General features: G+C 39.2%; 1 protein-coding gene across 1 annotated transcript in view; it reads right to left on the bottom strand.

The window, feature by feature from the left end:
* spon1a (spondin 1a) overlaps window positions 1-27,243 on the bottom strand; it is a 212,455-nt gene that overhangs the window by 6,381 nt on the left and 178,831 nt on the right. Inside the window, exons 8-14 of the mRNA XM_051871019.1 lie at window positions 17,294-17,495; window positions 15,769-15,909; window positions 15,250-15,325; window positions 10,380-10,562; window positions 5,937-6,107; window positions 5,129-5,296; window positions 2,955-3,119 (exon numbers count right to left, since the gene is read on the bottom strand). Coding sequence (XP_051726979.1) covers window positions 2,955-3,119; window positions 5,129-5,296; window positions 5,937-6,107; window positions 10,380-10,562; window positions 15,250-15,325; window positions 15,769-15,909; window positions 17,294-17,495 — 1,106 coding nt within the window. The remainder of the gene's footprint in view (window positions 1-2,954; window positions 3,120-5,128; window positions 5,297-5,936; window positions 6,108-10,379; window positions 10,563-15,249; window positions 15,326-15,768; window positions 15,910-17,293; window positions 17,496-27,243) is intronic.

The following is a 27,243-nucleotide window of genomic DNA, read 5'->3' as shown; positions in this document are numbered from 1 at the left end:
AGCATCCAAACAGCATTTAACACACATACACACACACACACACACACACACACATATACCGTCCAATTTGTAAACACTATGATTTACGCACTAATTCCAGCATAAACTCCAGCACTACCTGCATATTTTTCAATGCTCAAGACAGACATCGCTACCTGAACCTCACAGAGATTGGCTGCCGCCCTCGTTTTCCGCTTGCTATTTGCATAAACTGCCCAATCTTTTTGACAATCTCGCCTGCACTCAATGCTTTCTCCGGTCTGCTGTCAATCCCACAATGCACCGCACAAGCGTGAAGCTTGACTTCCATAGGAATGAATTGCTCCGCGCCAGTGGACACTCACCGTAATGGCTAATATTGCCACTTAATATTTGCTTTGAATGAGGATTCATGATATTTAAGTTTAGAACTACATACATGAATAAAAAGAAATATAAATGTGCGTGACACAGGCATGATTTATCACTTAACATCACCAAAAAATATTCAGATATTTTGACTAGTGGGTGCAGGACACTATAGTTCATTTATGTAAGTGAGGATAGCAAAATAAAGTAAACTGTGACATATTATACCCAAAAATTCTTCATGCAGTGGACTACCAGTAAAATTGATACAAATTTGGAACCAAAAATTATTCAGACACTTTGACCTGACCATGCTTTGCTTAAGTGTTATCTGATATAATTAAGATTATTTTTAGTTGGATATTATTTTTTAGGTATTATTAGGTGGTTCAGGTGTGTTTGATTTTGGTTGGAGCTAAACTCTGCAGGACAGTAACCTTCAAGAAGCAGGTGGCATTGTTGCCACAGCTGGCCAGAATAGACCCTTAGGGTCCACAGGCTGATTGAGAAAATGTGCTATTACTTTTGAGCACCGTGAACAAATCCAGCCAAAGACCCAACCCTAGTGTCCTATCCAAAGCTTTTTGAAATCTTTCCCCTGCGACAAAGCCCTAGACATATATCCTCCTCTAACTCTGCAACATAGGTCCCCATCTAAGCTGCAGATTTGTAAATCTTTTCAAAAATCTTTGAGGCAGCATGAGTTCAACTGTGGAAAACCAGAATCAAGGATCAAGATGGCCCACCAAAGAGGCTTCCAGTGCTGGCATATGAGACCAGCCCATCATCTCCATGCCTGCCATGTCCAGTGAGGAAAAGCTGTAGAGATTCTATATGACAGCAGTCTTTCCCAAAACTTCATTAGATCATCCATGTAGATCTGGAAAGCTGGAAAAGTGTCTGATGTGCTACCAAGGTGGTAAGGAGGGGGAATTTCCCATCTAGCGTACAGCGTTTTTTATTGAAGAGAGCTAATGGCCAGTCAGCGGCTTAACTAATTGCCGCCCTTCGGTAAGCATCATGCGGAGTTGCATACCCTGACTGTTGTTCTTCCAACACTGTAGGGTAACCAGGAGACTCTGCTTAGGGAACAAAGGGATCCTCCTTGCCATCCTGAAGTAATAATAGAAACTGAAGCAGGCATGCTGAGCACATAATGTGTGGACATAGTGCTTCAGGGTTTACCATGCAAGAGGTGTATTCCATAGTGAGATGTCGAGCGACTTGAGCTACTTAAGGCCCCGATACTTCAAACAAAGTTATTTTTTCGTTCTTCATTTAGGGGTAAAACAAAGTTCGAAATACGTGTGCAGCGATATACTGTTATCGAACATCTGACGCCGCCCACACTGCTGAGAGCGGTGTTTAGATGAATATGTAAATATGTGCTGTGCACTTTCCTCTCAGTAACAAAATAAACGAGAAAACAGCAAGCATTTTTATAGAAAGCATAAGAAAAGCGTCTGTTAATTACAACATTGGCATGTTAGCACGAACTCTGCAAATTAGCACTGCAGTCATGTCACACTTATTTATATAGCACTTTATTCAATAGATTGCTTAAAAGCAAGCAGCTTTACAGTATCAAACATAAAAAACAGTGTAAGTGCCTCATTTCATCAGAAGCACAACTTCATTTTGTGCTATAAAGCGGCTATCCAGTGTTTTCATGTTTTCACCCGAGAAGATCTTACCTCAACGAACTCAACAGATGAAATGAGTCAGAAAAGCATTCCACATGAAAGAAGGCAGAGCCTCAGCGCACACCTCCTGTTACGTTATCGTCACGGACTAATGGTAGTATGAAGGTGTTTTGCAGCTGGAGCAAACTTCTCCTGAGAGTTCGCTTTGGCAAGCTGTTTCGAACACAAAACGAACTTCGTTTTGGCCTGATTTTGTTCGAAATGACGTCACCTCAGTTCGTTCTTCGATTTTGTTTGAAGTATATCAGGGCCTTTACATTTAGAAAAAATACTGACAGTTACTTGGTGTGCTATTTTTTCTGCATTTAGTTACCTTGTGCTAAAATTCTTTAAATTGGTTTTGTTGCCTTTCTTCACATCAATCTATACTCCATATCTCATAACATCAAAGCAAATACTATATTTGTGATAACTTTGCATGAAAATGTATATATACACATGCTGAAATGAAGATTCCTGAGAGCGTTCCTCCATAAATATTGAATAGAAGAAGTTTGGAACAACCAGGACTCTTAAGACTCTTAAAACTCAAAAAAGAGAGGTGACCAAGAACCCTATGTTGAGCTCCAGACGTCTATGTTAACCTATGTTTTGCTTATTTGTTTTGCAAGGTTTTTACAACTTGTTTGCTGTTCTAAAATAAAATGTTTTTTTGTGTGTGTTTTTAAATTAAAATGCTTAAAATAAATAAAGGGCAGAGATGGGGGAGAGATTGATGGGGGCTGGTATAAAAATACATGTACACAATTTAAACTGATGTCCATGATGTCAATTAGTCTTAAAATCCATCACAAGCATTTATCCTGCATTGAGCTTATTAACACATTGCTTCTGTTTTGGATATGTGTGTGTGTGTGTGTGTGTATGACAGTGTGATAGAGAAAGAATATGTGTTGAACTCACGACACTCTGGCAGCATGCATTTCTCCATCTGTTCCAGCTCCTCACTGCATTCTCCCAACTCTGCAGGTGATTTGAGTATGCGTTGACGTGTCCGTGTGCCTTTACCACATGTCACACTGCAGTCACTCCAGTCAGACCATGGGGACAGTAAACATGGGATAGTATCTATACACACAAAAACAGAGCATTATAACACTGAGGACTGTAGGCATGTGGGTTTGTATTCTGTATAAATATGATAATGTGGGCATGTATTTGTGAGAATATGTTAATGTAGGCAAGTATTCTGTGTGAATATGCTAATGTTGGCATACATGTGAATATGTGTGGGAATATTGTAATGTGAATGTTTATGTATGTTATGTCTATTAATACATTAATATATTTTTGTGAGTGTATTTTTGTAGGTTATGTATTTGAATATGTACATGTGTTCACTACTTTTGTGTGAATACGTAGGTATGCATGTGTGTGTATATTTAATTGTGGACACGGTATGTATGTACAGGTGCTGGTCATATAATTAGAATATCATCAAAAAGTTCATTTTTTTATTATAAATTATTTTTAAAAATGAAACTTTCATATATTCTAGATTCCCTACATGTAAAGTAAAACATTTCAAAAGTTTTTTTTTTTAAATTTTGATGATTAGAGCGTACAGCTCATGAAAGTCCAAAATCCAGTATTTCAAAATATTAGAATATTTCCTAAAATCAATCAAAAAATGGATTTGCAAAACAGAAAAGTTAAAGTTCTTTAAAGTATGTTCTTTTGTGCACTCAATACTTGATCGGCAGGACATATTACAGCAAATGACTTGCTCCTAACACAAATTACTGCATCAGTGAAGTGTGGCATGGAAGTGATCAGCCTGTGGCACTGCTGAGGCACTATTGAGCCTTCAGATCATCTGTATATTGTTGGATCGACTGTTTCTCATCTTTCTCTTGAAAATATCCCATAGATTCAGGTCAGGCATATTGGCTGGCCAATAAAGCACAGTAATATCATGGTCAGCAAACCACTTGGAAGTGGTTTTTGCACTGTGGGCAGGTGCTAAAGTCCTGCTGGAAAAGGAAATCAGCATCTCCATAAAGCTTGTCAGCAGATGGAAGCATAAAGTGCTTCAAAATCTCCTGGAAGATGGCTGCATTGACTTTGCACTTGATAAAACACAATAGACCAACACCAGCAGACGTCACGCCCCCCCCAAATCATTATTGACTTCAGAAACTTTACACTAGACTTCAAGCAGCTTGGATTCTGTGCCTCTCCAGTCTTCCTTCAGACTCTGGGACCACGATTTCAACATGAAATGCAAAATTTACTTTTATCTGAAAAGAGGACTTTCGACCACTGTTCACTGTCCAGTTCTTTTTCTCCTTAGCCCAGGTAAGATGCTTCTGACATTGTCTCTGGTTCAGAAGTGGCTTGGTAGTCCTTTTCCTGAAGATGTCTGAGTGTGGTGACTCTTGATGTGCTGACTCCGGCTTCATTCTACTCATTGTGAAGCTCTCCCAAGTGTTTGAATCGGCTTTACTTGACAGTATTGTCAAGCTTGCGGTCATCCCTGTTGCTTGTGCACCTTTGCCTACCCAATTTCTTCCTTCCAGTCAACTTTGCATTTAATATGCTTTGATATTTCACTCTGTAAACAGCCACCCCATTCAGTAATGACCTTCTGTGACTTACTCTCTTTGTGGAGGGTGTCAATGATTGTCTCCTGGACCATTGCCAAGTCAGCAGTCTTCCCCATTAGTGTGGTTTCAAAAAACAAAAGATACCTGGATTTTATACTGTAGGGATGGTCATTTAATGAAACTCAAATGTAAATATTCTAATATTTTGAGATACTGGATTTTGGACTTTCATTAGCTGTACGCTCTAATCAACAAATTTACAAAAAAAAAAACTTTTGAAATGTTTTACTTTACATGTAGGGAATCTAGAATATATGAAAGTTTCATTTTTTAAAATAATTTACAATAAAAAAATGAACTTTTTCACGATATTCTAATTATATGACCAGCACCTGTATATGAATACAATTCATGTCCACATAAACATTCACAGACATGCATGGAAATCTGTGAATGTGTGTGAATATCTTAAACTGGGTACATGGGTGTGCATATATTCATGTAGGCATGCATGTGAGTATCTGCACTTACGACATTCTGGCATCATACACTTCTCCGCTTCCACCACCTCAGCCCCACAAATGGAGCCATCAGACGGGGGCATTTTCACCATCCTTTCCCGTCTTTTCATGCCAAGCCCACAGGTGGCACTGCATATATCCCATTCACCCCATTCAGTAACCAGGCAACTGCTTGGAGCTACACCAGTAGAAACATATACAGTACATATCACTGGAGTGTAAAATGTGTCAGTGGGAGGAGAACTTTAATCGACCCTTTTTTGCTCGAAAACAACTTTTGGTTTATTATTAAAATATACTGTAAGGGATTGGCTGGTTAGTTTCAGACAGTTAGGCGCAAACATGCTATATTATTAAACAGGTAAAACTAAGGTTTCATTAAGGTTATTATTGTAGGTGTTTTACCAAAGACTATTTTTATTTATTCATTTATTTATTTTGTACTCTCTCTGTCAATAGAAGGGGGTTTTCATAAAGGGATGGCCTTTATGGCCAGTCACAAGGCTGTTATGACTCAGAATGGCTCAAAAATGTTATGGACACATAAAGCAAAGACAGCAACATCTGGGTCAATATTCAGTGGTTGTATGGATCAGCTATGCAAAAACCAAATTTATAAGAATATTAACAGAAAACTCCTTTCAGGCACAGTTTATTAGACTTCATTAGATTGGTTGTAGTGCATTGTTTTATGAAGTTGTGAAATATTTACAGGATTTGTCAGGACCTTTGAGAATTATATGTAAACTAAACATCTGCGATGTGTAAAACATTTCAATGAATCTGACCTTGTGTGTCCACAGATAAATAATACTCACAGCATTCCTCATTGACTGTGCATGGCTCTGTCTCTTCAGTGGGAAGGGTGCAAGCAAAGCCATCATCAGGAAACTGTTTTACATAGCGCTCCCTAGAGCGCACACCTGCACCACATGACACACTGCATGGTGACCATGTGATCCATTCTGACATCATGCATGTGGAAGCATCTGTAAAAGTCAAGGTTCACTTTGTTATTCATGCCTTTATTCAAAAAACTTTTCACATTCAACCACCAGCCCTGCTAGAAAATCTAGATAAATTTAGCTTGAATCGGTAGCTGGTTTCTAGCTGGTCCAAGCTTGTTTAGGCAAATCTGGGGCCTGACAAATCTGGTAGAACATCTTGGTCAAAAAAGAGCCTTACTAGAACAACCACATCATGCTAGCTTAAGGTGGGCAAAAATATTTTTTGAATATGTTAGCTGATTTTTTGATGGTCTAATTACTATGTTCTAAAATACAGATACCACCTTTAATTTTCCAACTTTTTAACTTTTTTTTTCTTAAACCAATTTAGCCTTTCTAAACTATATCACATTTTTTAAGTCAAACGGCCTTTATCACAAAAAGGTAAAACAATGATGTCAGACGATTTTAAAGTTGGAGGAGAAAATGAGATATAGGTGTTTGCCCTACCGCGATACTTCCGCTTATGTCACGCGTGACCTTTCCAACGTGATTACATAATTTGTGGTGCATCGCAGATGTAGTGCAAGATCAGCATTTGTTGTTAAAAAGTATATAATTTTTTTTTTTTTTTAGAACATGACATTGTTTTGCTAGATAAGACCCTTATTCCTTGGCTGGGATCGTGTAGAGCCCTTTGAAGCTGCATTGAAACAATTTGGACCTTCAACCCGTTGAACCCTGTTGAAGTCCACTATATGGAGAAAAATCCTGGAATGTTTTCCTCAAAAACCTTAATTTCTTTACAACTGAAGAAAGAAAGAGTTAAGTTCTGAAGTGAACTAATCATTTAAGGTGCGAATAACGGGAGTTTAATGTATCTTCATGAATATGTATATTCATATTCACTTGTACTGTAAATGCTGTTAAACTTAATGTACGCGGCAAACTGTTCGCTTAAATAACAACACTGAAATAAGAATGCACTGTTTATCTTATTTTTTATCAGTTACGGCCATTCACAGAACACGTTTTGCAGTTAAAAACGTGAGACGCATGTCCACCCTAGTGAAAAAAAAAAAAAATACTAAAATGTATTTGAAATACATTTTTTGTGCTAAGTATACTATAAATAAATGTACATATTTATGTGCTTAATAAAAATACCCTGCAATTGTATTTTTGGTATACTAAACTGGTGTACTTAAAGCCCACTAAATTGGAACAACTTGTTTTGTACTTTATGCATTTTAATTGTGTGGAAGTAGTGCTGAGGTCTGAGTATATTTGATTGTGCTAAAGTAGAACGTGTTTTCAAAAGATGTAATATAAGTCTCAGGTGTCCCCTGAATGTATCTGTGAAGTTTCAGCTCAAAATACCCCATAGATTTTTTTTTAATTCATTTTTTTAACTGCCTATTTTGGGGCATCATATAAATATGCGCCGATTCAGGCTGCGGCCCCTTTAAATTCTCATGCTCCCCGCCCCCTGAGCTCACGCTTGCCTTAAACAGCATAAACAAAGTTCACACAGCTAATATAACCCTCAAAATGGATCTTTACAAAGTGTTCGTCATGCAGCATGTCTAATCGCGTAAGTACAGTGTTTATTTGAATGTTTACATTTGATTCTGAATGAGTTTGGTGGTGCTCCGTGGCTAAAGCTAACTTTACACACTGTTGGAGAGATTTATAAAGAATGAAGTTGTGTTTATGAATTATACAGACTGCAAGTGTTTAAAAAAATGAAAATAACGACAGTCTTGTCTCCGTGAATACAGTAAGAAACGATGGTAACTTTAACCACATTTAACAGTACATTAGCAACATGCTAACGAAACATTTAGAAAGACAATTTACAAATATCACTAAAAATATCATGATATCATGGATCATGTCAGTTATTATTGCTCCATCTGCCATTTTTCGCTATTGTCCTTGCTTGCTTACGTTACCTAGTCTGATGATTCAGCTGTGCACAGATCCAGACATTAATACTGGCTGCCCTTGTCTAATGCCTTGAACATGGGCTGGCATATGCAAATATTGGGGGCGTACATATTAATGATCCCGACTGTTACGTAACAGTTGGTGTTATGTTGAGATTCGCCTGTTCTTCGGAGGTCTTTTAAACAAATGAGATTTACATAAGAAGGAGGAAACAATGGTGTTTGAGACTCACTGTATGTAATTTCCATGTATTGAACTCTTGTTATTCAACTTTACCTCAACGAGGTAAATTCAATTTTTGATTCTAGGGCACCTTTAAAGACAGATATTATACAGAGATCATACAATCCTTATTAATAGTGATATTAAAACACATTTTATAATATTAAGAAATGTGCATTGTGCATACTTAACCCAAACACATTCCCTTTCGAGGGAACTCAACCTTGCGTCAGTTGCTGACACTATGGATGATTCTGTTTGGGTGTGAGGCATGCACATTCAGCTCCTGAGGGTGCTGGCTGTGTTCATTGAGAAATAACTCTGTGTGCAGCCGTGGACTTTTGGGTGTTTCAGCCTTGCGCCTGTTGACTTTCTTTTTTTTTAAGGGATGAAAGCCATATGTATTATCAACAGATCGAATCTTGCGTTTGTCAAGGGAACAGAGACCATACAAATAAACAATGAAACAATATTTCCAGCCTTTCAGACTGTGCTTCACATGTCTGGTGTTTATGACTGTAATTTTGATGAATAAGCAGCTTAGATCTGTGTGTCTCTCTGCCCGATACTACATTATGGGAGGTGACATATGCAATCTGTGTGTGGTTGCTTAGGAGCGAAGCGCGCACAGTCGTTCATAAACTCATTCATAAAATCCCGAAGTGTACAATGAGAAATTGTGCACTATTGGGAGTTTTAGCGGCGCTTTCTTCTCAAGAGAAAGTCTTTTCATGACAATCTCATGTTGCAGTGCTAAAGGTGTTAAAACAGAGCCCCAAGCTCCATGCTCAATTGTTTCTGAATCAGGGACTCCTGCATTAAACCAGTCTGAGCAACAGCTACTGGACAGCCTGAAACCCCTAAGAGCAGAGCTAACAGGGGAAACTATAAATATAGCCTCAGAAAAGTCCATAGCACTACACCCATCAGCCTAACTAGGCAAAGATAAAATATGTAGTTGCTCACAGTAACTCTACATATGATTCCAGACCTGACCACAAGCCTAGGAGAGCAGCATACCGAAGGGAGCATGAAAAGGATAATTCCTAACTCCCAGACTAATGATCTACAGTAGGCAGGCAGCAGAGAATGGGTCACCATTTCTAAAAGTCAAGCCCTGCTCCAACCTTTGAATAGTCTGTTCGGATGGGGACCAAGGTGCATAATCTTGCTTTACTACCCAAGATTGATAACTGGGGAGAGAGTGGGAGTCCCACTCAATCTCAACTACCAAGCTCTACTCATGCCAGTCCCTGCCAGCGAGCTCTACCGTACTTCAACTTCCAGTCAATGAACTAGGGAAGATGACAGATTTTATCTGTCAAGCTCAACCTAAGGCAGATATCTCTTGTACAGCTCTACTTTTTTAAATATATATATTGCTTTAGAGAGGGCAAGAACAGAGAGAGCACCAAACACTAACATTATAACTCTCAATACACTCACCCAGTCTCAACCACTAAATCCATGGCACTGGCATGAAGTTACACCAGGTTCCGCGAGGACGGATCCCCATATCAGAAACTGATGCAGCGTTGAGTTCCTTCAAAAGGGAACTCACTGTTTTTGCTCAGATTATTTTTATTAAGGGCCAAAGCACTGCATGTGCATATGCAACTACTGTATCTGTTAGTTTTATTCTAAACTAAAGACTGTATTTTACAAACAATTGGAACTCAAAAAGGTACTTTGGGGCCAGTGCCACCTTGTGGTCAAAAAATATATATATGTATATTTTTTTTTCCCCCCAAAATTTTAGACTATTTTCTTGAGACTGGTCTGGTTAGATTCCATGGCCAATGTCAAGAAAATTGATACAAATAATGCCACAATTAGCTTAAATACTGTCCTCCATTTTTATTTACACTGAAAAGCTACTTTTTCAAACTACTTCTACAGCGTCCTTAAAGGTTAAGTATGTCATTTCTGCGACACTAGTGGCACCTTGTGGAATTACAAAAATAAGCATATTTTGATAGTATGTGCTTGAGGAACACGTACTGTAAAATAAAGTGCAACCATGTAGACAGTGAGGCTCCTCACTATGGTTTAAAAAAAAATATATATATATGGTTTTAGCTAGTTTGAGTATGAATGACAATATCTTCCAGGTTCCCTATTTTTGTATTGTTTGATTCTGACCTTCATCGCTGCAGCCAGGCCCCATGCAGGGCTCAAAGTCTTGTGTATGTGGACAGGGCACACTGAGATCCAGCTGTGCCTTCAGCATTCTCTGCCTCATCCTCTTCCCCTTCTCACACGTTGAGGAGCTGCACGCAGACCATGGGGACCAGTTGGAGTAGATACATGTCTCTGGAGTGTCATCTGACAAAACAGAAAAAAATAAGTGAGAGGATGAAAAGTTTGATCATAAGAACATTTTAGTTTGTTAGCATTTTGAAAGCTTATAAAGAGAGTGCCCATGAAACAGAAAAAAATGCTAATGGAAATGCTTAAATCTCTCAATTTTCCTACAGAGAGAGAGAAAAAAACAAACAAACAATAATCTCACACGTGTCTCCTGTGGAGTTTCAAAGGAAAATGTGGTCACTGAGATTTGCCAAGATGCTAAAGTCTACAATTAAAAATCAGAGATCTTCAATATGAACTCTTTAAATTAAATTCTCCCTAAAAGACCGCTGTACCGAGGTATGTTGATCAGGGAATAAGGAGGCAGGAACCGCTGAACGTTCAACAATATTTTAATAAAAACAAACACAAAACAAAAGTAAAAGTGGCAGTCCCTCACGGACGACTGCCGCACAAACATAAGCAAAACATAACGTAAAATAGTCCAGGCCTGGTCCTTTCTCGTCCTTCACTGTCGTCGCTCCTCCTTTTATGCTCCTGGAGCTCCTCCGTGAGAAACTCAAGACCGGTGTGATGCACAGGTGATACTCATTAACACTCACGCCACCGGCCTCGCCCTGTTCTCACGGCTCTCGGCATCGTCCTGCTTGCCACAACTACATTATCTGAGATAACTGCAAACATAAGTTGAAGTCATGAGGAGGTCCGCTTCAACATATGCTTTTGCTGATTGACACAAAAAAGATGTTGGCTTTCATAGGTTTACTTGACTCTGCATCAGTAGCTGATTCTATGAAAACACCCTCCAAGTGTGTCACCAGTACCTCAAAAGAATGTGCTATCACTCAGAGATAGGCACTTGAGTTAGTGACTCGGACTCGAGTCGCATTTTAATAGACTTCAGACTTGACTCGGACTCGACCTAAAATTACTTCAGACTTGACTCGACACAAAAGACTTGTGAATATTTTAAAAACAACTCAAGTCTTTTGCCCTTAACTACTGATATAATAAATGAAGAATTTGTGTTGTGTTTGAATGGTTTTATAATATCTGCGTCACATATATTTCCCTATGTGTCGTGGTAGATCGGACTCTTGTCATAGAATTTGATTACGTATGTCCGTGTATTGCGCGTACATTCCGAAATGCCATAAGAGTCTCATGAAGCATGACCAGAGCCACTGTTCTTTCGTTTGGTTTATTACCTTTATTTTATTACCTTATGTTCTTTCGTTTGGGTTTATTAACATGTTAGATCGGCTAGATGCACAGTATGCGGGAAAACAATTAAAGACACCAGAATGACAACATCAAATTTTTTGAGACATCACATCCACAAAGGTTAGTCACATTAACTCACACAGCTAGCTATTATACTGTGGTGTAGCTGCATGGCTCATTTGGATCGCCTGTCTGTTAAAATATGAATCAAAAAAACAAACAAAAAATCTAGACTTTAAACCTAGCACTAGATTTTATCAATCTTTTCATAGTATATGCAGCTTTTCCCTTTCTTAATGTGTGTCCATAAGAGAGAGATAGAAAGAGATGTTAATCCATTTATTACTTAAAGCTCATATTTTAATGTATCACAATCAGCATGCGTACAGTTTTCTATTGACTCAAACTTTCCGAGTTTTGATATTTTCTGATAATGACTGTCGTCTGTATAGCAAACTGCTGTATAACAAATCGTGATTCACTGGCACCATAGCGACTGTATTGAAAATGACTACTACTGTTGCCAGGACGATTGTTTTATGGATTATAAAGTAACAAGCTGGATGTACATTACCTCTTACATCGTAGGACTTTTATTACAAACAAAACAGATGATAGAAAGATCATATTATTTTGTCTATAATACAACTAGGATAAAAAATAGGATTTTTTTGTTTGTTTGTTTGTTTTTTGTTTTTTTGTTTTTTAAATGACTCGAGACTCAACAAAAGACTCCAGACTTGACTCAGACTTCAGTGATAAAGACTTCAGACTTGACTCGGACTCCAGCTTAAAGACTTCAGACTTGACTCAGACTCCAGATAAAAGGCTTGTGAACATCTCTGCTATCACTCCTTAGGTTTCTATTCTTCAGGAAGATGATATTTCCATAACATCTTCAGCGTTTTATTGTGTTTCAGTGACTCACTGGTTCTTGATCACCTACAGAGGCTAGATTTGAGAATAAACCTTCAGAAGACTGTTTTGTTGCCGAGGCAACAGACCGTATTCCTATGGGTGGAAATGAACTCATGCACGATGCAAGAGTGATTGTCTACAGCCTGTCAATTCGCCTTTGTCTGAATTGATTCAGAGCAGGATGAAACATCCTGTAGGTCTGTTCACAGGCTTATGGGTCTAATGGCAGCAGCTTCACCAGTGGACCTGCTTCATATGAGACCGTTTCAATGGTGGATTAACATTTGAGGACTTTGTCCCTGTTGGCTTCCTTACCACATAATAAGGGTTAAGAGTAAATGCTATCAGTTACATTAGAAATAATGGTGGTTTTAGACTCTGTATGTTCCAGGCAAAGCAGCTTAGCTTATCTGGAAGTGATATATTTGCATGGCCCATAAATTATATATATTTTTTTCTAGTTTTGTGCTATTTCCTTGCAGACATCCAGGACTGTCATATGGTCATCAGTAGGAGGTTAGTTCGGTGCATTCTTTTTTAGGTGCAGAACAATTTTATGTCACTATGAACAATGCATATCTCAGATAAGCAGATCTTCTCCCAAGGCATGGGTTGAGGCCTGGAGAACGGCGGTTGCATCCTTGAACTATAGGACTGATTTGGCAAAGGTTCAGCAGGGCAGAGGTGGATCCTATACTCTGCTTGCACGCTTTCTTCTCCAAAAAATCTGCTTCCAGTGGTTCTTATGAGAGTGCAGGAAGACAGTGCATCTTCTGCTGGTGGAGCTCTCTCATTAGTTCTAGTGTTTCGTCAGAGATCACGGAGACCATTTTGAATGCAAGAATCCCCTCAACTGCAAGGTCACACTTGGAGGGTGTTCCCATAAATGTGACCTACTCAGGGAACCAAGTTACAAAGAGACCTTATTAAAGGAAATCATTTTATAGAAGACCGACAAATTAGAGAAGAATGTCTGTTCCCAGCTCTTAGGCCTTACATTTTATGTCAAATTAGAGGAAAGCAAAAAAGTTTTCTTGTGGTTTTAAAATTAAACTATCTTCCAAAGTGATATAGAACTACAACCTGACCGCTACTGGCTAAATGATCTGTGCTAAAATTGGGGGTGACTGAAGAAGAAACATGTTTTCTTGTAGTGCAAGATAATCCATAGCTCTAAGTAGTCAGCAAGAGAGTTATATTAATTAAATGTTTGGTTTCACTTTAATTTGATGGTCCCTTTAACACATTCTGTTGACTATAAGTAACTTTGCACCTACGTGTCTACTAAACTCTCATTAGAGTGTTAGTAGAGTATTACTAGACTGGAAGGGTTAGGGTTAGAATAAGTTAACATGTACTTGCAAAGTTACTTATAGTCAGTAGAATGTCTGTTGGGGGACCATCACAATAAAGAGTTAAGAGATATTAAGCAGACAGTCTACTAATACTCTAATGAGAGTTTGTTGACATGTAGATGCAGTGTTACTTATAGTCAACAGAATGTTCAAAAGGGACCATCAAAATAAAGTGTTACCAAATGTTTTACTAGATGCAAACTTGAAGTGATGTCAGGCTACAACAACAACAACAAAATGTTACTGAAAATATAAAAGTATTAAAGTGTTCATTTAAAGCCACAGATAACTTTTTTTTTTTTTCTCCAAGAAGCCCTACTGGATAACTATACTGCGTCAACAGCTGTATCGTGCTACTATTGTTATTTCAGCAGCATTTTATTTGGTTACACTTTATTTTACATGTACTTACAGTGTACTTACCTAAGAAAATACTGGGTAATATAAGGTAACTACAGGGGTTAAGGTTAGGTTAAGGGGTAGGTTCAGGGTTAGTACCTAGTTATTACCCAGTTATTGTAATTACTGTAATAAGTGCATTGTATGTACATGGAGAATAGGACTGTAAAATAAAGTGCTACCAAAGTTTCATGTCAAGAAGAGGCTGTTTTCTGTGCTGCGAAAGGAAATCCATTTTGCATGCAATTCAAAATGATGAAGACTCGCGCTGGAACTAATACGGAAATTCGGACACCATCGTTCCTGTTTGTACCACTGTGTATCAAGTGCTGAGGAAGCCTCCAGAGCTGACATTTAGATATGGTAATAGGCGTTTAGTTTCCGACACATGCTGTGAGCAGAAAACCAATGACAACAGACTGGGCCAGGGGTTTTCAAAGTGTGGGGGGTGACCGAGCATGTCAGGGTAGGTATGCAGAGTGGTCCACTATTGTCTATCTATGTTGTGTGTCAAAAGGAGGCCCACTGTCTTTAAAAACCCTTGGATTTGGCTGTCTGACCAATCAAGCAGAGTAGGCTCATGGAAAGGAGGGGTTTAGAGAGACTGAATCTTCAAACTAACTGTTTTCAGACTCTCAAGAATTTTCCTCTTCGTTAGACTGGGGGATTTTAGGATACTGAATAGTTAAAATCTCTCCTCCTCCCTCTCTCACACACACACACACACACACACACACACACACACACACACACACACACACACACACTCAAGGTCGCCTTTGACAAAAAGATAAAGAGATGCAAACCTTCTTCTTTTTCCTCCTGGGCAATGTCAGCCACAATGTCGTCCACATTATCAGGCACAATGTTGCACTGCTCACCCTGCAGACATCAGAAAACAACTCAAACTTTCAAACAAAGTGTAAATGATGTCCCTCATTCAATCATATTCTTCTACACAGTGTTGGGATTTGATTCACTATTGCTATCTGATTGAAAACCAAAAAGAAAAAAAAAAAAATGACACAGGTTATACTTTTTCCCCTTTTTTTATTTTTTTTTTTACCTAATTCCTATACAGTAATCTAACTCTTTTCCAATAGAGGATGCATGACTTTCAATACTTTCAGGGTACTGCTGTGACATGCTGGCTTCATAAATATGTATAATCTGTTGTTGTCGAGTTATTTTAGCTCTCAGTTTATAGACTTTTATGACATGAATAATGCAGAGATGTTTTGCACTGTAATAAAAGCTAAAAACACAACAGCTAAGAACATTTTCTTTTGAAACTGAATTCTTCTAAGACAAGTAAAGAAACAGACCTTGCGGGCAATTCTCTCCACAACAACTCTGGCCACAGGAGTGATTGCGCCACCCTCTGGGTCGTAGAAAGGGCTCTGTGGATGGTCTAAACTTGTGAGGGGACGGATTTTCTCCTGAGGTGCTGTAGGCTTGTTGGGAGACTAGGGCATATTCAATAAATAAACCAGTTTACCAAAATGTCAAATGTTCAAGTCATGTATTTAAATAATCACATTAAAATCATATTAAACCAATATTGGTTGTAGGAATTAAAGAGATTGTTAAAACTAAAATTTACGTGGCCAAATTATAAATAATTTAAAAAAAAAACTTTTTCACAAACTTTTTTTTTTTTTTTTTTTAATGTACCACAAGAGAAGAAAAAAAATAAAGTAAATCATGAGTGACTAATTTTTTGTGAATTGTTCCTTTAAGGAACACCATACCAAGCCTTCAGGCTTCCAAAAGAAAGATTAGCTCCACAGTCAACAGCAGCAAGGTTGCTGAGAGAGGTCGAATATAACATGCTCAACTAGGGGAGCAATACAAATTATATACACAGACCCACTCCCCAATGATAGGGGAAAAATACAAGCGAGCAATCCAAGGTTGTGTTAGGAGTGGATACTTTTAAAGGAATATTCATGGTTGAGGAGAAAAGAAAAGAAAAAAGCAAAAAGAAAAGAAAAGAAAAGATATTTTCTGAGGTGAATGGGAACATGTTAACTATGCTGTTCATAGAGATTACTTTGTATTTAATCTGGAAAATTCCTTTAATCACCCAACCACTCCACAAGTAAAAATAGTAACCCCTCAACATGTAAATGAAACAAACATTTGATCATTATCCATTGGAAGATGTCAATTCAAGCAGATGTTTTGTTCAGACAGACTGACACACACCAGTAGATGGCAGAATCAAGCTATGGTCATGACTGTGTAGTCTCCAGTGGACCATTTTAGCCTGCAAATTGCTTTTTTTTAAATTAAGTCATAATTTCTCCTGTTTTTATTTTGTTGTGTTATTAATACAGAGAGAACTCATTTAGTGCAGTTTGCTTTGGGCAAGTGTATACTAGTCACAACCTTTATTATCTAAAGACTTCACTGTAGTATTTCATTGACTTCATATCTAAACTATATAATCATTATAAACTTTCCTTGTGGGTGAGGGTGAGGCCACACTGCGATTTATTAAAAAGTTGTATTATTATTATTATTATTATTCAAACCTGAAACAGAAAGTTTTGGGAATTTTGAAATACCTAAGTAAAGAAATTACTATAGATTTTAGGCCTTTTTCCCAGTGCATGTGAATATTTGATTTCCTTGCTTCCAGTAAAGTCAGCAAAATTGAAACATACCTGTACCAAATACTAAGGAATTCAGAAATTCATGTTCACTTTTACTTCAACTGCTCACTCAAATGGTCCCACTGATAATGTAATTTGGGATGGAAAATTCTCTAGTAAATTAGATAAATTGCAAAACAGAAAGTATCTCAGACTTTTGGACCACATTGTATCTCTTTCCATGAGTGCTCACCTCATAAGTGACCCCACTGTCTGTTCCTGCATCCCATGGGATGAGGTCCTGAACAACCTTCTGGACCCAGCCACATTCTCTGGTGCAAAGGTCTTCTGATGACAGACCCACATTCCAGTCAGGACTAGGACCCAGCATCGTCAAAAAGGACATAAGGTGACGTGTGCGGTCCACTGAGAACTCAGCTGAGGGAGCCGCTCGACTGAGGTAAAGAGAGAAATTAGATGACTTCACATTTAGATTTCATACAGTACATCTCATTCATCCATGAGATGGGATTAAAGAGAAAAACATAAAAGGGACAATTATGTTTGTTCACACTTTAGTATAGGGTCCAATTCTCACTATTAACACACTATTAACTACGACTTTTGCCTTCAATAAACTCCTAATTACTGCTTATTAACAGTTAGTAAGGCAGTGGTTAAGTTTAGATATTGGGTAGGATTAAGGGATGTAGAATATGGTCGTATAGAATAAGGTTACTATGTGCTTTATAAGTACTAATAAACAGCCAATATCCTAATAATATGCATGCTAATAAGCAACTAGTTAATAGTGAGAATTGGACCCTAAATTAAAGTGTTACCATAAAATTTTCTCATTGTTTCATTATCATCAATATTATTTTGTATTAGGATATTATTTTAATGACAACAAAACGCCCCACACATAACATAACAATATCATTGTAATTACTGTAAAACAAGCTAATACATAAATATTTAAATTGGAAAGCATTTATACATAAATAAATGTTGATATAATGAATAATGTTTCACTAACATGTAAGGGAAAAAGTACTTTTTTCCCCAATAATTATATCAGTTCACACCACTCCAGGTCAGTGAAGACTCCGGAAGAACAGGAGATAAGGTCGGAGCTGGAGGGCTGCAGCACCACAATGGAGCCAGAAGACAAGCCAAGACAGCCAAGGCAAAGATGGAAGGATGGAAGTCCTGAGATTGAGCTTCAGTCTTCCAAATCAGTTTGGAAGCCTGGGGTGGAGCCAGTGGAACTGCAGACCAAAGTGGAGCTTCTGGGGGAATAGAGGACCCAGATGAAGAAGGAGGACCAGACACCCAAGGCGAAGCTGGAGGGAAGGAAATCCAAGGATGAGCCAGGTGGTCGACGGACCAAGGTGGAGATGGGAAATAAGGGATCCAGATGGAACGATGAGCCAAGGAATGTGAAATCAGTCCAATGGCATGAAGGAACATCATAGGCGGGTGACGTCATGACCAGGAAACTATAGCACACCCAAACCAAACAGCGATAGCTTCTGATAGGCTGAAGCAAGTCGTTAACAGGCATGCTGGGAGTATGGCAATGCAACAGCGTCTCGTTCCCTCTCTGGGAACCATGGTTACATATGAAGGCTTCAGATGCAAAAGCCTCTAAGTGCCGTCTGAAATTTTCTTCTAAAATGAGCATTTTTATCAAGCTTGTGTGTTTAGGTTCAGTAATTTTACTTTAATGGCAATTAATAGGTCATTTTCATTGCCATTACCTGGAGTAGAGGCCAGATCCAGGTTATAGAACCTGACAAATGTGTGTGGCGAGGACCATCCTGCCGCATCACAAAATTCTTGTAGGGAAACCTCTGACGACAAAGCTCTGGAAGCAGCCATACTCCTGGTTAAGTAGGCTCGGGCCATCAACGGTGAAGGCTGGCTGGCCGACTCATAAGCAAGTGATATAGCCTCAACTATCCATATGCTCATAGTTTGCTCAGATGCAGGGTACCCCTTTTTGGGTGACCCGAAAAATGAACAGTTGTTCAGTCTTACGCCACAGGGCAGCTCTGTGGACGTACGCATCCAAGGCCCTAACCGGGCAAAGCAGATTTAGATTTTTCTGGTCTGCATTAATGAAAGGAGGAGAACAAAAGACCTGCAACACAATAGATCCAGCCACATTAGTAGGAACTTTTGGAACATAACCTTGTCTAGGGTAAAGGAAGGCTTTCACCATGCCCGGAGCGAAGTTCAGGCAGGAGGGGGATACCGACAGGGCCTGTAAGTCACCAATTCTCTTAAGAGGCGAGATAGCAAGGAAAAACACTATCTTGAGAGTGAGAAACTTCTCCGGAATCTCCTCAATAGGTTCAAAAGGGGCCATGGAATAGGCCTCAAGCACAATAGCCAAATCCCAAGTCAGCACCCTAGAATGTGCTGCAGGCCTAAGCCTCAGAGTGCAATGGAGAAAACGTGTTACCCATGGATGTCTCTCCAGAGACAAACCATCTACCGGGATGTGGTAAGCAGAAATGGCAGCCACATAAACCTTTAACTCCCTCGGGTCGGCGGTCACGCTGGCGATACCACCTCGGTTTTTTTCTTACCAGTGTGAAAGAGACTCAAAATACTCCGTCAATGTTGCACATACAATTAAGTGCTATACATCATTTTAATCTGTGGAATATCTTCTTTTATTTGAAAACACTCAGAGTAAAAACAAAATGTTTTTTGCAAAATAAAGAAAACTAACATGATGCGTGATCTGTCGTCTCCCTCTGAACCAAGTCCAATCTGATAGTTCTCAGAAAATGAACTGTAACTTAGTGAATACTAATCACAAAAAAATTAGACTTATGTCTAAAGAAACATTGAAATGTCAGGTTTTAAATCGTGTAAGTCAAATCGAAAACAAAAATTCTGTGTTTATGTAATCTGTATGAAAAGAGACACATGTCAGAAGCCCGTGATTCAGCTCATTATCCACTAATGCGGCCACGCCCACGGAGCGAACGCTATTCAGACGCAAATTCTGAGGCAATAGATGTATACATCGTCTCAATCGTGTATTTATTGTCTTGAAAAGTGTTTATCTGTATGTTAAAGCCATGGTTAGAGACCTCTGGAAGACATGCCGTTAGTTCCTGGAATGTCCTGTTCTTCTTTAGATTAATTTGTGGACTAAATGTGCACAGAGCGCCCTCCGGCTGCAAGTATGAATTGAAAACACAGTATCCAGCGTTCATAGTGATGACAATAAATATTACTCCTCTGTATAGAAAACTGACATAAACATATGAGAATCCATCAATATTTCTCCAAATGTGCATGCTTTTAAGCTAAAAGGCTATATGAAATGCCATAGAGGTAACATGAATGTTCAGACGCTTTGCATCACAGAAATACATTATATTTTAAAGTATATAATAGAATACCATTATTTTAAATTGTAATAATATTTCACAGTATTGCTGTTTTTTCTGTATGTTTGATATACACCATGATGAGCTTTAGACATGATCACAGAGGGTTTTTTCACAGCCTACCTGACTGAAAGGCCTCATTATTATGCAGGTCATTAGAGGTCTTTATGCAATTCTTTTGTCTTCTCAGGTGTGAATTACCTCATTATTTATGATGATTCACACCTCCACGCATACTGTGTTTCTTGACAAAAAGTGTCTTACAAAAACTAAATCAATATATTGTTTTATATGAACGAGTAGGCAGGATAATTTTTACATCATTTTGAAGCAAAAACTCTAGTCTACAACCTCCAATACCCAGAAGTCTTGTGAACACAGATTTATTTTTTATTTTTTGGGTTTATTTCAGTGACTTAAGTTTTTTGTTTTTTCAATAACCACGCATAAACGTTATTCCTTCAAAAACACAAACATGTACATACATGTTCCTCACATATTATTGTAGCCTAGTTTGTGCTGAATACAGTGTAATGACACTTTTTCCATTAATATGTTTATGAACAACTGAAAAAAGCACAAATGTCAGGGCATGTCAAAACTTCTCCAGGGCCCCGAAAATCCTCAGACCCCAGAGGGTTAAGGTGGAAGGGGATAAACCTGCATCAAAACGCTCTTGCAGAAATTCCAGAACTGGACTAACTGGGCAGTTTACTGGGTCCAACGGAAGACCCCCACATCAAGAAGTGAAAACCCTCCACTTCAGGGCATAAAGTCTCACAGTGGAGGGAGCTCTGGAGTGGAGTATGGTCTCCACAACCTCAGTTGGGAGACCCGAATATATGAGCTGGGCCCCCTCAGAGGCCAAGCACACATTTTCCATAACTCAGGGCGGGGAGAGAACTCCGGGCCTGAAAGAGAAGGTCCCTCCTGACCGGAATCTCCCATGGAGAACCATACTCGGCCCAGCCAGAACGGTTCTACTAGTGATGAGACGAACCCTGCCCCGGCACACTCTTTCCAGAACTCCCGGGAGCAGAGCAATTGGGGGAAATGCATACAGATGCAGCCGTGGCCATGTCTGCACCATGGTGTCCAACCCCGGGGGGGCTGGATATGTGAGGGAGTAAAACAATGGGCAATGTGTCGTCTTTAGAGACACAAACAGATCCACTTCTGCTCTTCCGAAATGCTCCCACAGGAGCTCCACCACCTCGGGGTGGAGTCTCCATTCCCCGGGCCTCAGCCCCCATCTCGACAGGATGTCTGCTCCCTGATTCAGACGCCCTGGGATGTAAACTGCCCAGAGAGACAGCAGTTTCCCCTGGGCCTACAAGAGAATCTGGTGTGCCAATTTGCATAATGGGTGCGAGTGCGGACCCCCTTGATGGTTTATATATGAGACCTCTGCTGTGTTGTCTGTGTAGACCAACACATGGTGGCCCCTCAGGTCTGGGAGGAAGTGCTTGAGTTTCAAGAACACAGCCATCATCTCCAGCTGGTTTATATGCCACGAAAGATGATGGCCCCGCCACAGACTTTGAGCCGAGCGACCACTCATGACTGGCGTGTGACCTTGATCATGCGAAATGGGTTTCCCCTCGGGGAGAACCCCTTGGTTTTGAGCCACCACTGCAAGGGTCTCATGTGCAGCAGGCCAAAAGGGATCACATTGGACGCAGCTGCCATCAGACCCAACAGTCTCTGAAACGGTTTGACAGTGAGTGACTGGCACTCTAGCTCGAGCAGGAGAATGTAGATGAATCCCATATTGCATCGTAGATGAATCCCATATTATGCCTAGAAAAGAGGATCTCTGTGCTGGAGACAGAACACTCTTTTTGGTGTTTAGCATCAACCCCAGCATCTTCATGTGAGCGAGAACAGCAAGCATCTCAATGCTGAACCACCAGCTGACTTGACTGAGCCAGAATGAACCAGTCATCTATATAGTTTAATATGTGAATGCCCTGGAGTCGCAGCGGAGCCAGAGCTGCATCCATGCATTTTATGAAAGTGCGGGGAGATAAAACTAGACCAAATGGGAGAACCCTATACTGGTACACTCCGCCCCCGAAAGCGAACCTCAGGAACTTCCTGTGTTGAGGAAGGATGGAGACATGGAAGTATGCGTCCTTTAGATCTATCGTGACAAACCAGTCCTCGGACCTGATTTGTGACATGATTTGTTTCAGAGTGAGCATTCTGAACTTGAGCTTCTTGACAGAACGATTTAGCTGTCATAGATCTAAAATGGGATGCAACCCCCCATCCTTCTTTGGAACGATGAAGTACCGGCTGTAAAACCCTGACTCCCGGCTGGCAGGAGGGATCCATTTCTATTGCCTCCTTTTGCAGAAGAGCCTGTACCTCCTGTACCATAACCAGAGCCTGCTCGGGGTTTACCACTTGAACCTGGGTGGGCGAGACCCGAACTGAATTCTGTACCCTTTTTCTACTGTCTGCAGGACAAAAAATCTACTAAGGGAACCAGTCTCTCGAGACTGGACTCTGGTAAGAGACGAGTGGCCAACTTGGTGCCCTGAAGCGGCGAACTGGCAGGGAACAGCCGAGCTGACCCCTCTGAGACCCTCCTCGGAGGGAGTGAACGTCCAAGTGCCACTACGTTTCGTTTTTTTGATGTTCGCTGAGGACCGCTGTACCCTGAAGCACACGAGGTGGCAGGGTTGGCAGAACGGCCCCTGAGGGCACCGAGAGAAGACAGGCACCATAAAATGAGGTGTAATACAACTCAACCCGGAGGGGACTGCCCTCAGAAGCCCAGCGCTTCTTGACAGTGTCGCCGAAAAGCAGAGGTGGGTAGAGTATCCAAAAACTGTACTCAAGTAAAAGTACTTATAGAAATATTTACTCAAAGTAAAAGTGAAAGTAATAATCTTAATAGTTACTTGAGTAAGAGTAAAAAAGTATCCAATGAAAAAACTACTCAAGTAGCTAGTTACTAGTGTATTTATATACACTAGTAACTCCTATATACACTAGTAATATATATACACACAATAGCATGTTATTTTTTAGATAGATAATTATTATTATTATCATAATTAGATATCTTTGCAACAAACACAGAAGAGACAAGCATTATTTCTGGCATCTGTATCCCGAACATCATTGCATGTCCTTTGTATAATAATAACGTATACAGCTAAAAAAAGAATAAGAGAAAACTCTTTATATGTGCTCGCGCTCATAACCGCTGAACATCTGAACACAAACAATGATCAAATGCACATTGATGGATCTTCTTCCGTCTGTTCTCCAAAATGTAATCAAACATATATTTCTGCAGGAGCGTGTAAACTGGTTAAGCTGTGTCTATGCAAAGGCGAACAGGTCGCCGGCGCCGCCACTGCGCAATAGGTAGGCTACCAACAAATTACTGCAGGACGGTGAGTGTTCATTTCATACTCTCTGAACAATGGTAGCTTATTTACTGTATAAATTAAGATATATGTCCAAAAAAAAAAAAAAAAAAAAAAAAAAACCGGTAAAAAAATGCTTCATACTTTGTTATTGAGGTGTAATAATCTGTTTGGTTGTAAAATGTAGGTTAATGGCTGTATGAATTGAAATCAAATGAAATCGATACCTGTGGAATTGTTCACAGACAGCATACGCAGTTCAACTAATAAAGATCTTCATTGCTGGCAAACAATAGGATGCATTTGCAGATTTGCTTTTATTTGACGTTGGTCCACTGCCACTTCATCCAACGCTTCAGACGATTCAGTGCGTGCAGGGAACTGAACAAATCATTCAAACTGATTTGCGAACCAATTTAGACAGATTTGCAAACTTGTTTGATCAAGGCTTTGAACAGAATTGACTCAAAAGAGTGATTCATTTGTGAATGGGCCATCGTTCATGAAAAAAAAGAGACTTGCGCGCTTGGAATAAACTACGCATTTCTTACCTTGTATACAGTATTGCATTAAAATAAAGTAATGAGAGGAATGTCACCCAGCGTAGCGAAGTAAAAGTACAGATTTTTCATTAGAAATGTACTCAAGTTAAAGTAAAAGTACCCACATTTAAATCTACTCTAAAAAGTTTTCCAAAAAAATACTCAAGTAAATGTAAGGCTGCCATAGAGTGACCAATAGATTTGTCCGTCTCCTTAGTGACTCCTTACCCACTAATGCCAAATTTGTTCTAACCGGCTTAGTGGGAAACTTCGGGGCTTTCAGGGACAATGCTGACTCGGGGGAGAGATAGCTCGCAAGCGTCTCTTCTACCTGAGGCATCGTCCCATAACCATAGTGCTTCAGTCCCACGATGTTAGAATAGTTTGACATATGGGGACTGAAAACACAATATGAAACTGGCTTCCTCCAAGACCTCGATACCTCAGTATGGAGGTCGGGGAAAAACGGTAAGCCCCAGTGAAGAGGTTGCGATCTTGGTGGCAGGAAATGTTCGTCTAATGGACTTTGATGGTGAACTTCCTGTTTCTCGGCCGGCCAGTCAATGTTCAACCTGGCTACGGCACGAGTTACAACTTCCAATAACTCCTCATAAGCCTGTGTGTGAGGTGGCAAATCCTTAACATCACCAGGATCGATACTAACAACATCCAACTCCTCAGAGCTGGATAATTGTAGTACCAGTGCTTCACCAGGGGTGGAAGAAACTGCAGAGCGTGCTTCCAACCCCTGCAATGAAGCTCTGGACCGAGCAGGTCCGGGGTCCGGGTCTCGAGATCTTTCTCAAAAAAGATTAGGAGCTCAGGTGTTGGAATAGATTTGGGGAATAGAGCTCCAGAGGCCTCACTGATCTGAACCTCACAGATATGAGGATAAAGTTCTGTGAAAAAACGCCTGTAATACTCAAAATAGTTTGTTTGTGTATATGAACATGTCTGTGTGTATGTGCGAGGATGCATGCGTATGCATGTATCCACACATGCACAGGTCTGAGGCCTTCATTTTTTGCAAGCCCACATGTACATATGTGAACATGAACATGATGAACACACTCCTGAACACTAATTGTTTCTCTGATTTTCAACTACCCCATTCATTTTCAATGGGCGGTCATTTTTGACCAATATAAGCTCACATCATTGAGGCCTACAATCAATCAATTCACTTTCCTATTTTAAAGAAAACAAGTTGACAAAAAGATTGAATCCAATATTTGGTGACAAAATAGCATAACAAGAGATTTATAATAAAAAAATATTTTTTTTTGTAGGCTGTTCATTTTTGACTGTGAACACCACAAGTCTGACTTTGTGCTATTTTGTACAAAACAAAAGCACTTCAAAACAAATTTCCTGGTTAAACATTAAAGCACACTAGTGTGATAAACAGTACCATTTTTTTCATATTTTATTTAATATGGACAAATAAGGCCTATGATCGATCAATTCCAAAAAGAATTATAAAACCTATCCTAATTGAAAGAAAACAAGTTGACAAAAAGATTAAATCCAAAATTTAGTGACGAGGTAGCATAATAAGAGATTTATAAGCAATTTTTGTAGGCCGGTCATTTTTCACAGGCCTTACAATGTGAAAAATAAATAAACAAATAAATTAAAAAAAAAAAAAAAAAAAGTATCAAAATATTTTTGGGAAGTTGTTAGACTCTGGGTAAGTAAAGTCAGGAAATTTTAGTCCGATGCAATAACATTAACTAGCAGGTGGCAACATTCTCTCCGGGTCAAAATGACCCAAACACAACATGAGGGTTAAGCCTGCTCAAAAAATATGAAATAAGGACACTGTCATCAAAATGCACCACATTTACTAGATGTAAGAACTCATAAAAATGGCCCTTGAGGGTGTGATTGGCCTTGGGTAGTGAGACGACTGCTAGGTCCTTTTTTTTTTTTTTTTTTTTTGGTTCGATCAAAACCAAAAGTTAAGATAATCCAAACACAAGGAAGACTATGGTGCACAGAAAAAGCAAACACACACCACTATAACATTAAAGTTAAACTAATAACTGACGATGAACAACAGAAACAAAGAACTATATATACACACAGTAGAAATTACAACTAACTAGAAACAGGTCTAGAGGAAACACATACAAAGGAACAAAATACAAACTAAGAAAGCTTTAGAAGCTTTTTTTTTTTTTTTTTTTGCCTGACAGTACATCATCACTTTTATAAACCCCAGGATCCCATTGCTAAGATTTAACCTGACTGTAGATTATATTTGGTTATTACATGACTACTTCTATAAATAAATAAATTAATAAAATACTGATTTTTTAAAATGTTTAAATTAGTTTATTTTCCAAGCTAGTTTACTATACAATTCCAATTCTTTTGTTTTTGTTTATATTTTCTGCATGGGTACACCAACTTTAACAAATCACATTGGTTACATTTCTGTCTGTAGGTCTCCATAACCCCCATTTCTCTCCATTTCCAGACATATATATTTCCTTTGTATTGGCTCAATATGGCTGTCAGAGATAAAATTCACCCCTCCGAAATTTTCTGTTAAAAGAGAGAAGCGTAGCAAGCTGACGCAGTGGGGTGGACCACCAGGTAGATGTTTACCACTGACAGGATTACGGTGTCAAACATTTGTACATACTCACAGAGCGTGGACGTTACTGGGAATTTATTGTGTCCTCAGGGGATGAACTAGTCACCAGCTCTCATTTAACCATCTCAAATAAAATGTATAAATGTATTTAAACTAGGGATGATCAGTCAATCAATTACAACTTCTATTTGACTTTCAAATTATTTATGATATGTTGATAAATTGTTGATATTGTTGATAATGTTTTTTGCAAAAAAAAAAAA

Source organism: Ctenopharyngodon idella, chromosome 18 (assembly GCF_019924925.1).
Source record: "Ctenopharyngodon idella isolate HZGC_01 chromosome 18, HZGC01, whole genome shotgun sequence".
In the NCBI taxonomy this organism is placed as follows: domain Eukaryota; kingdom Metazoa; phylum Chordata; class Actinopteri; order Cypriniformes; family Xenocyprididae; genus Ctenopharyngodon; species Ctenopharyngodon idella.
The sequence above is the reverse complement of the archived record's forward strand: the minus strand, read 5'-3'. Positions and strand labels throughout refer to the sequence as shown.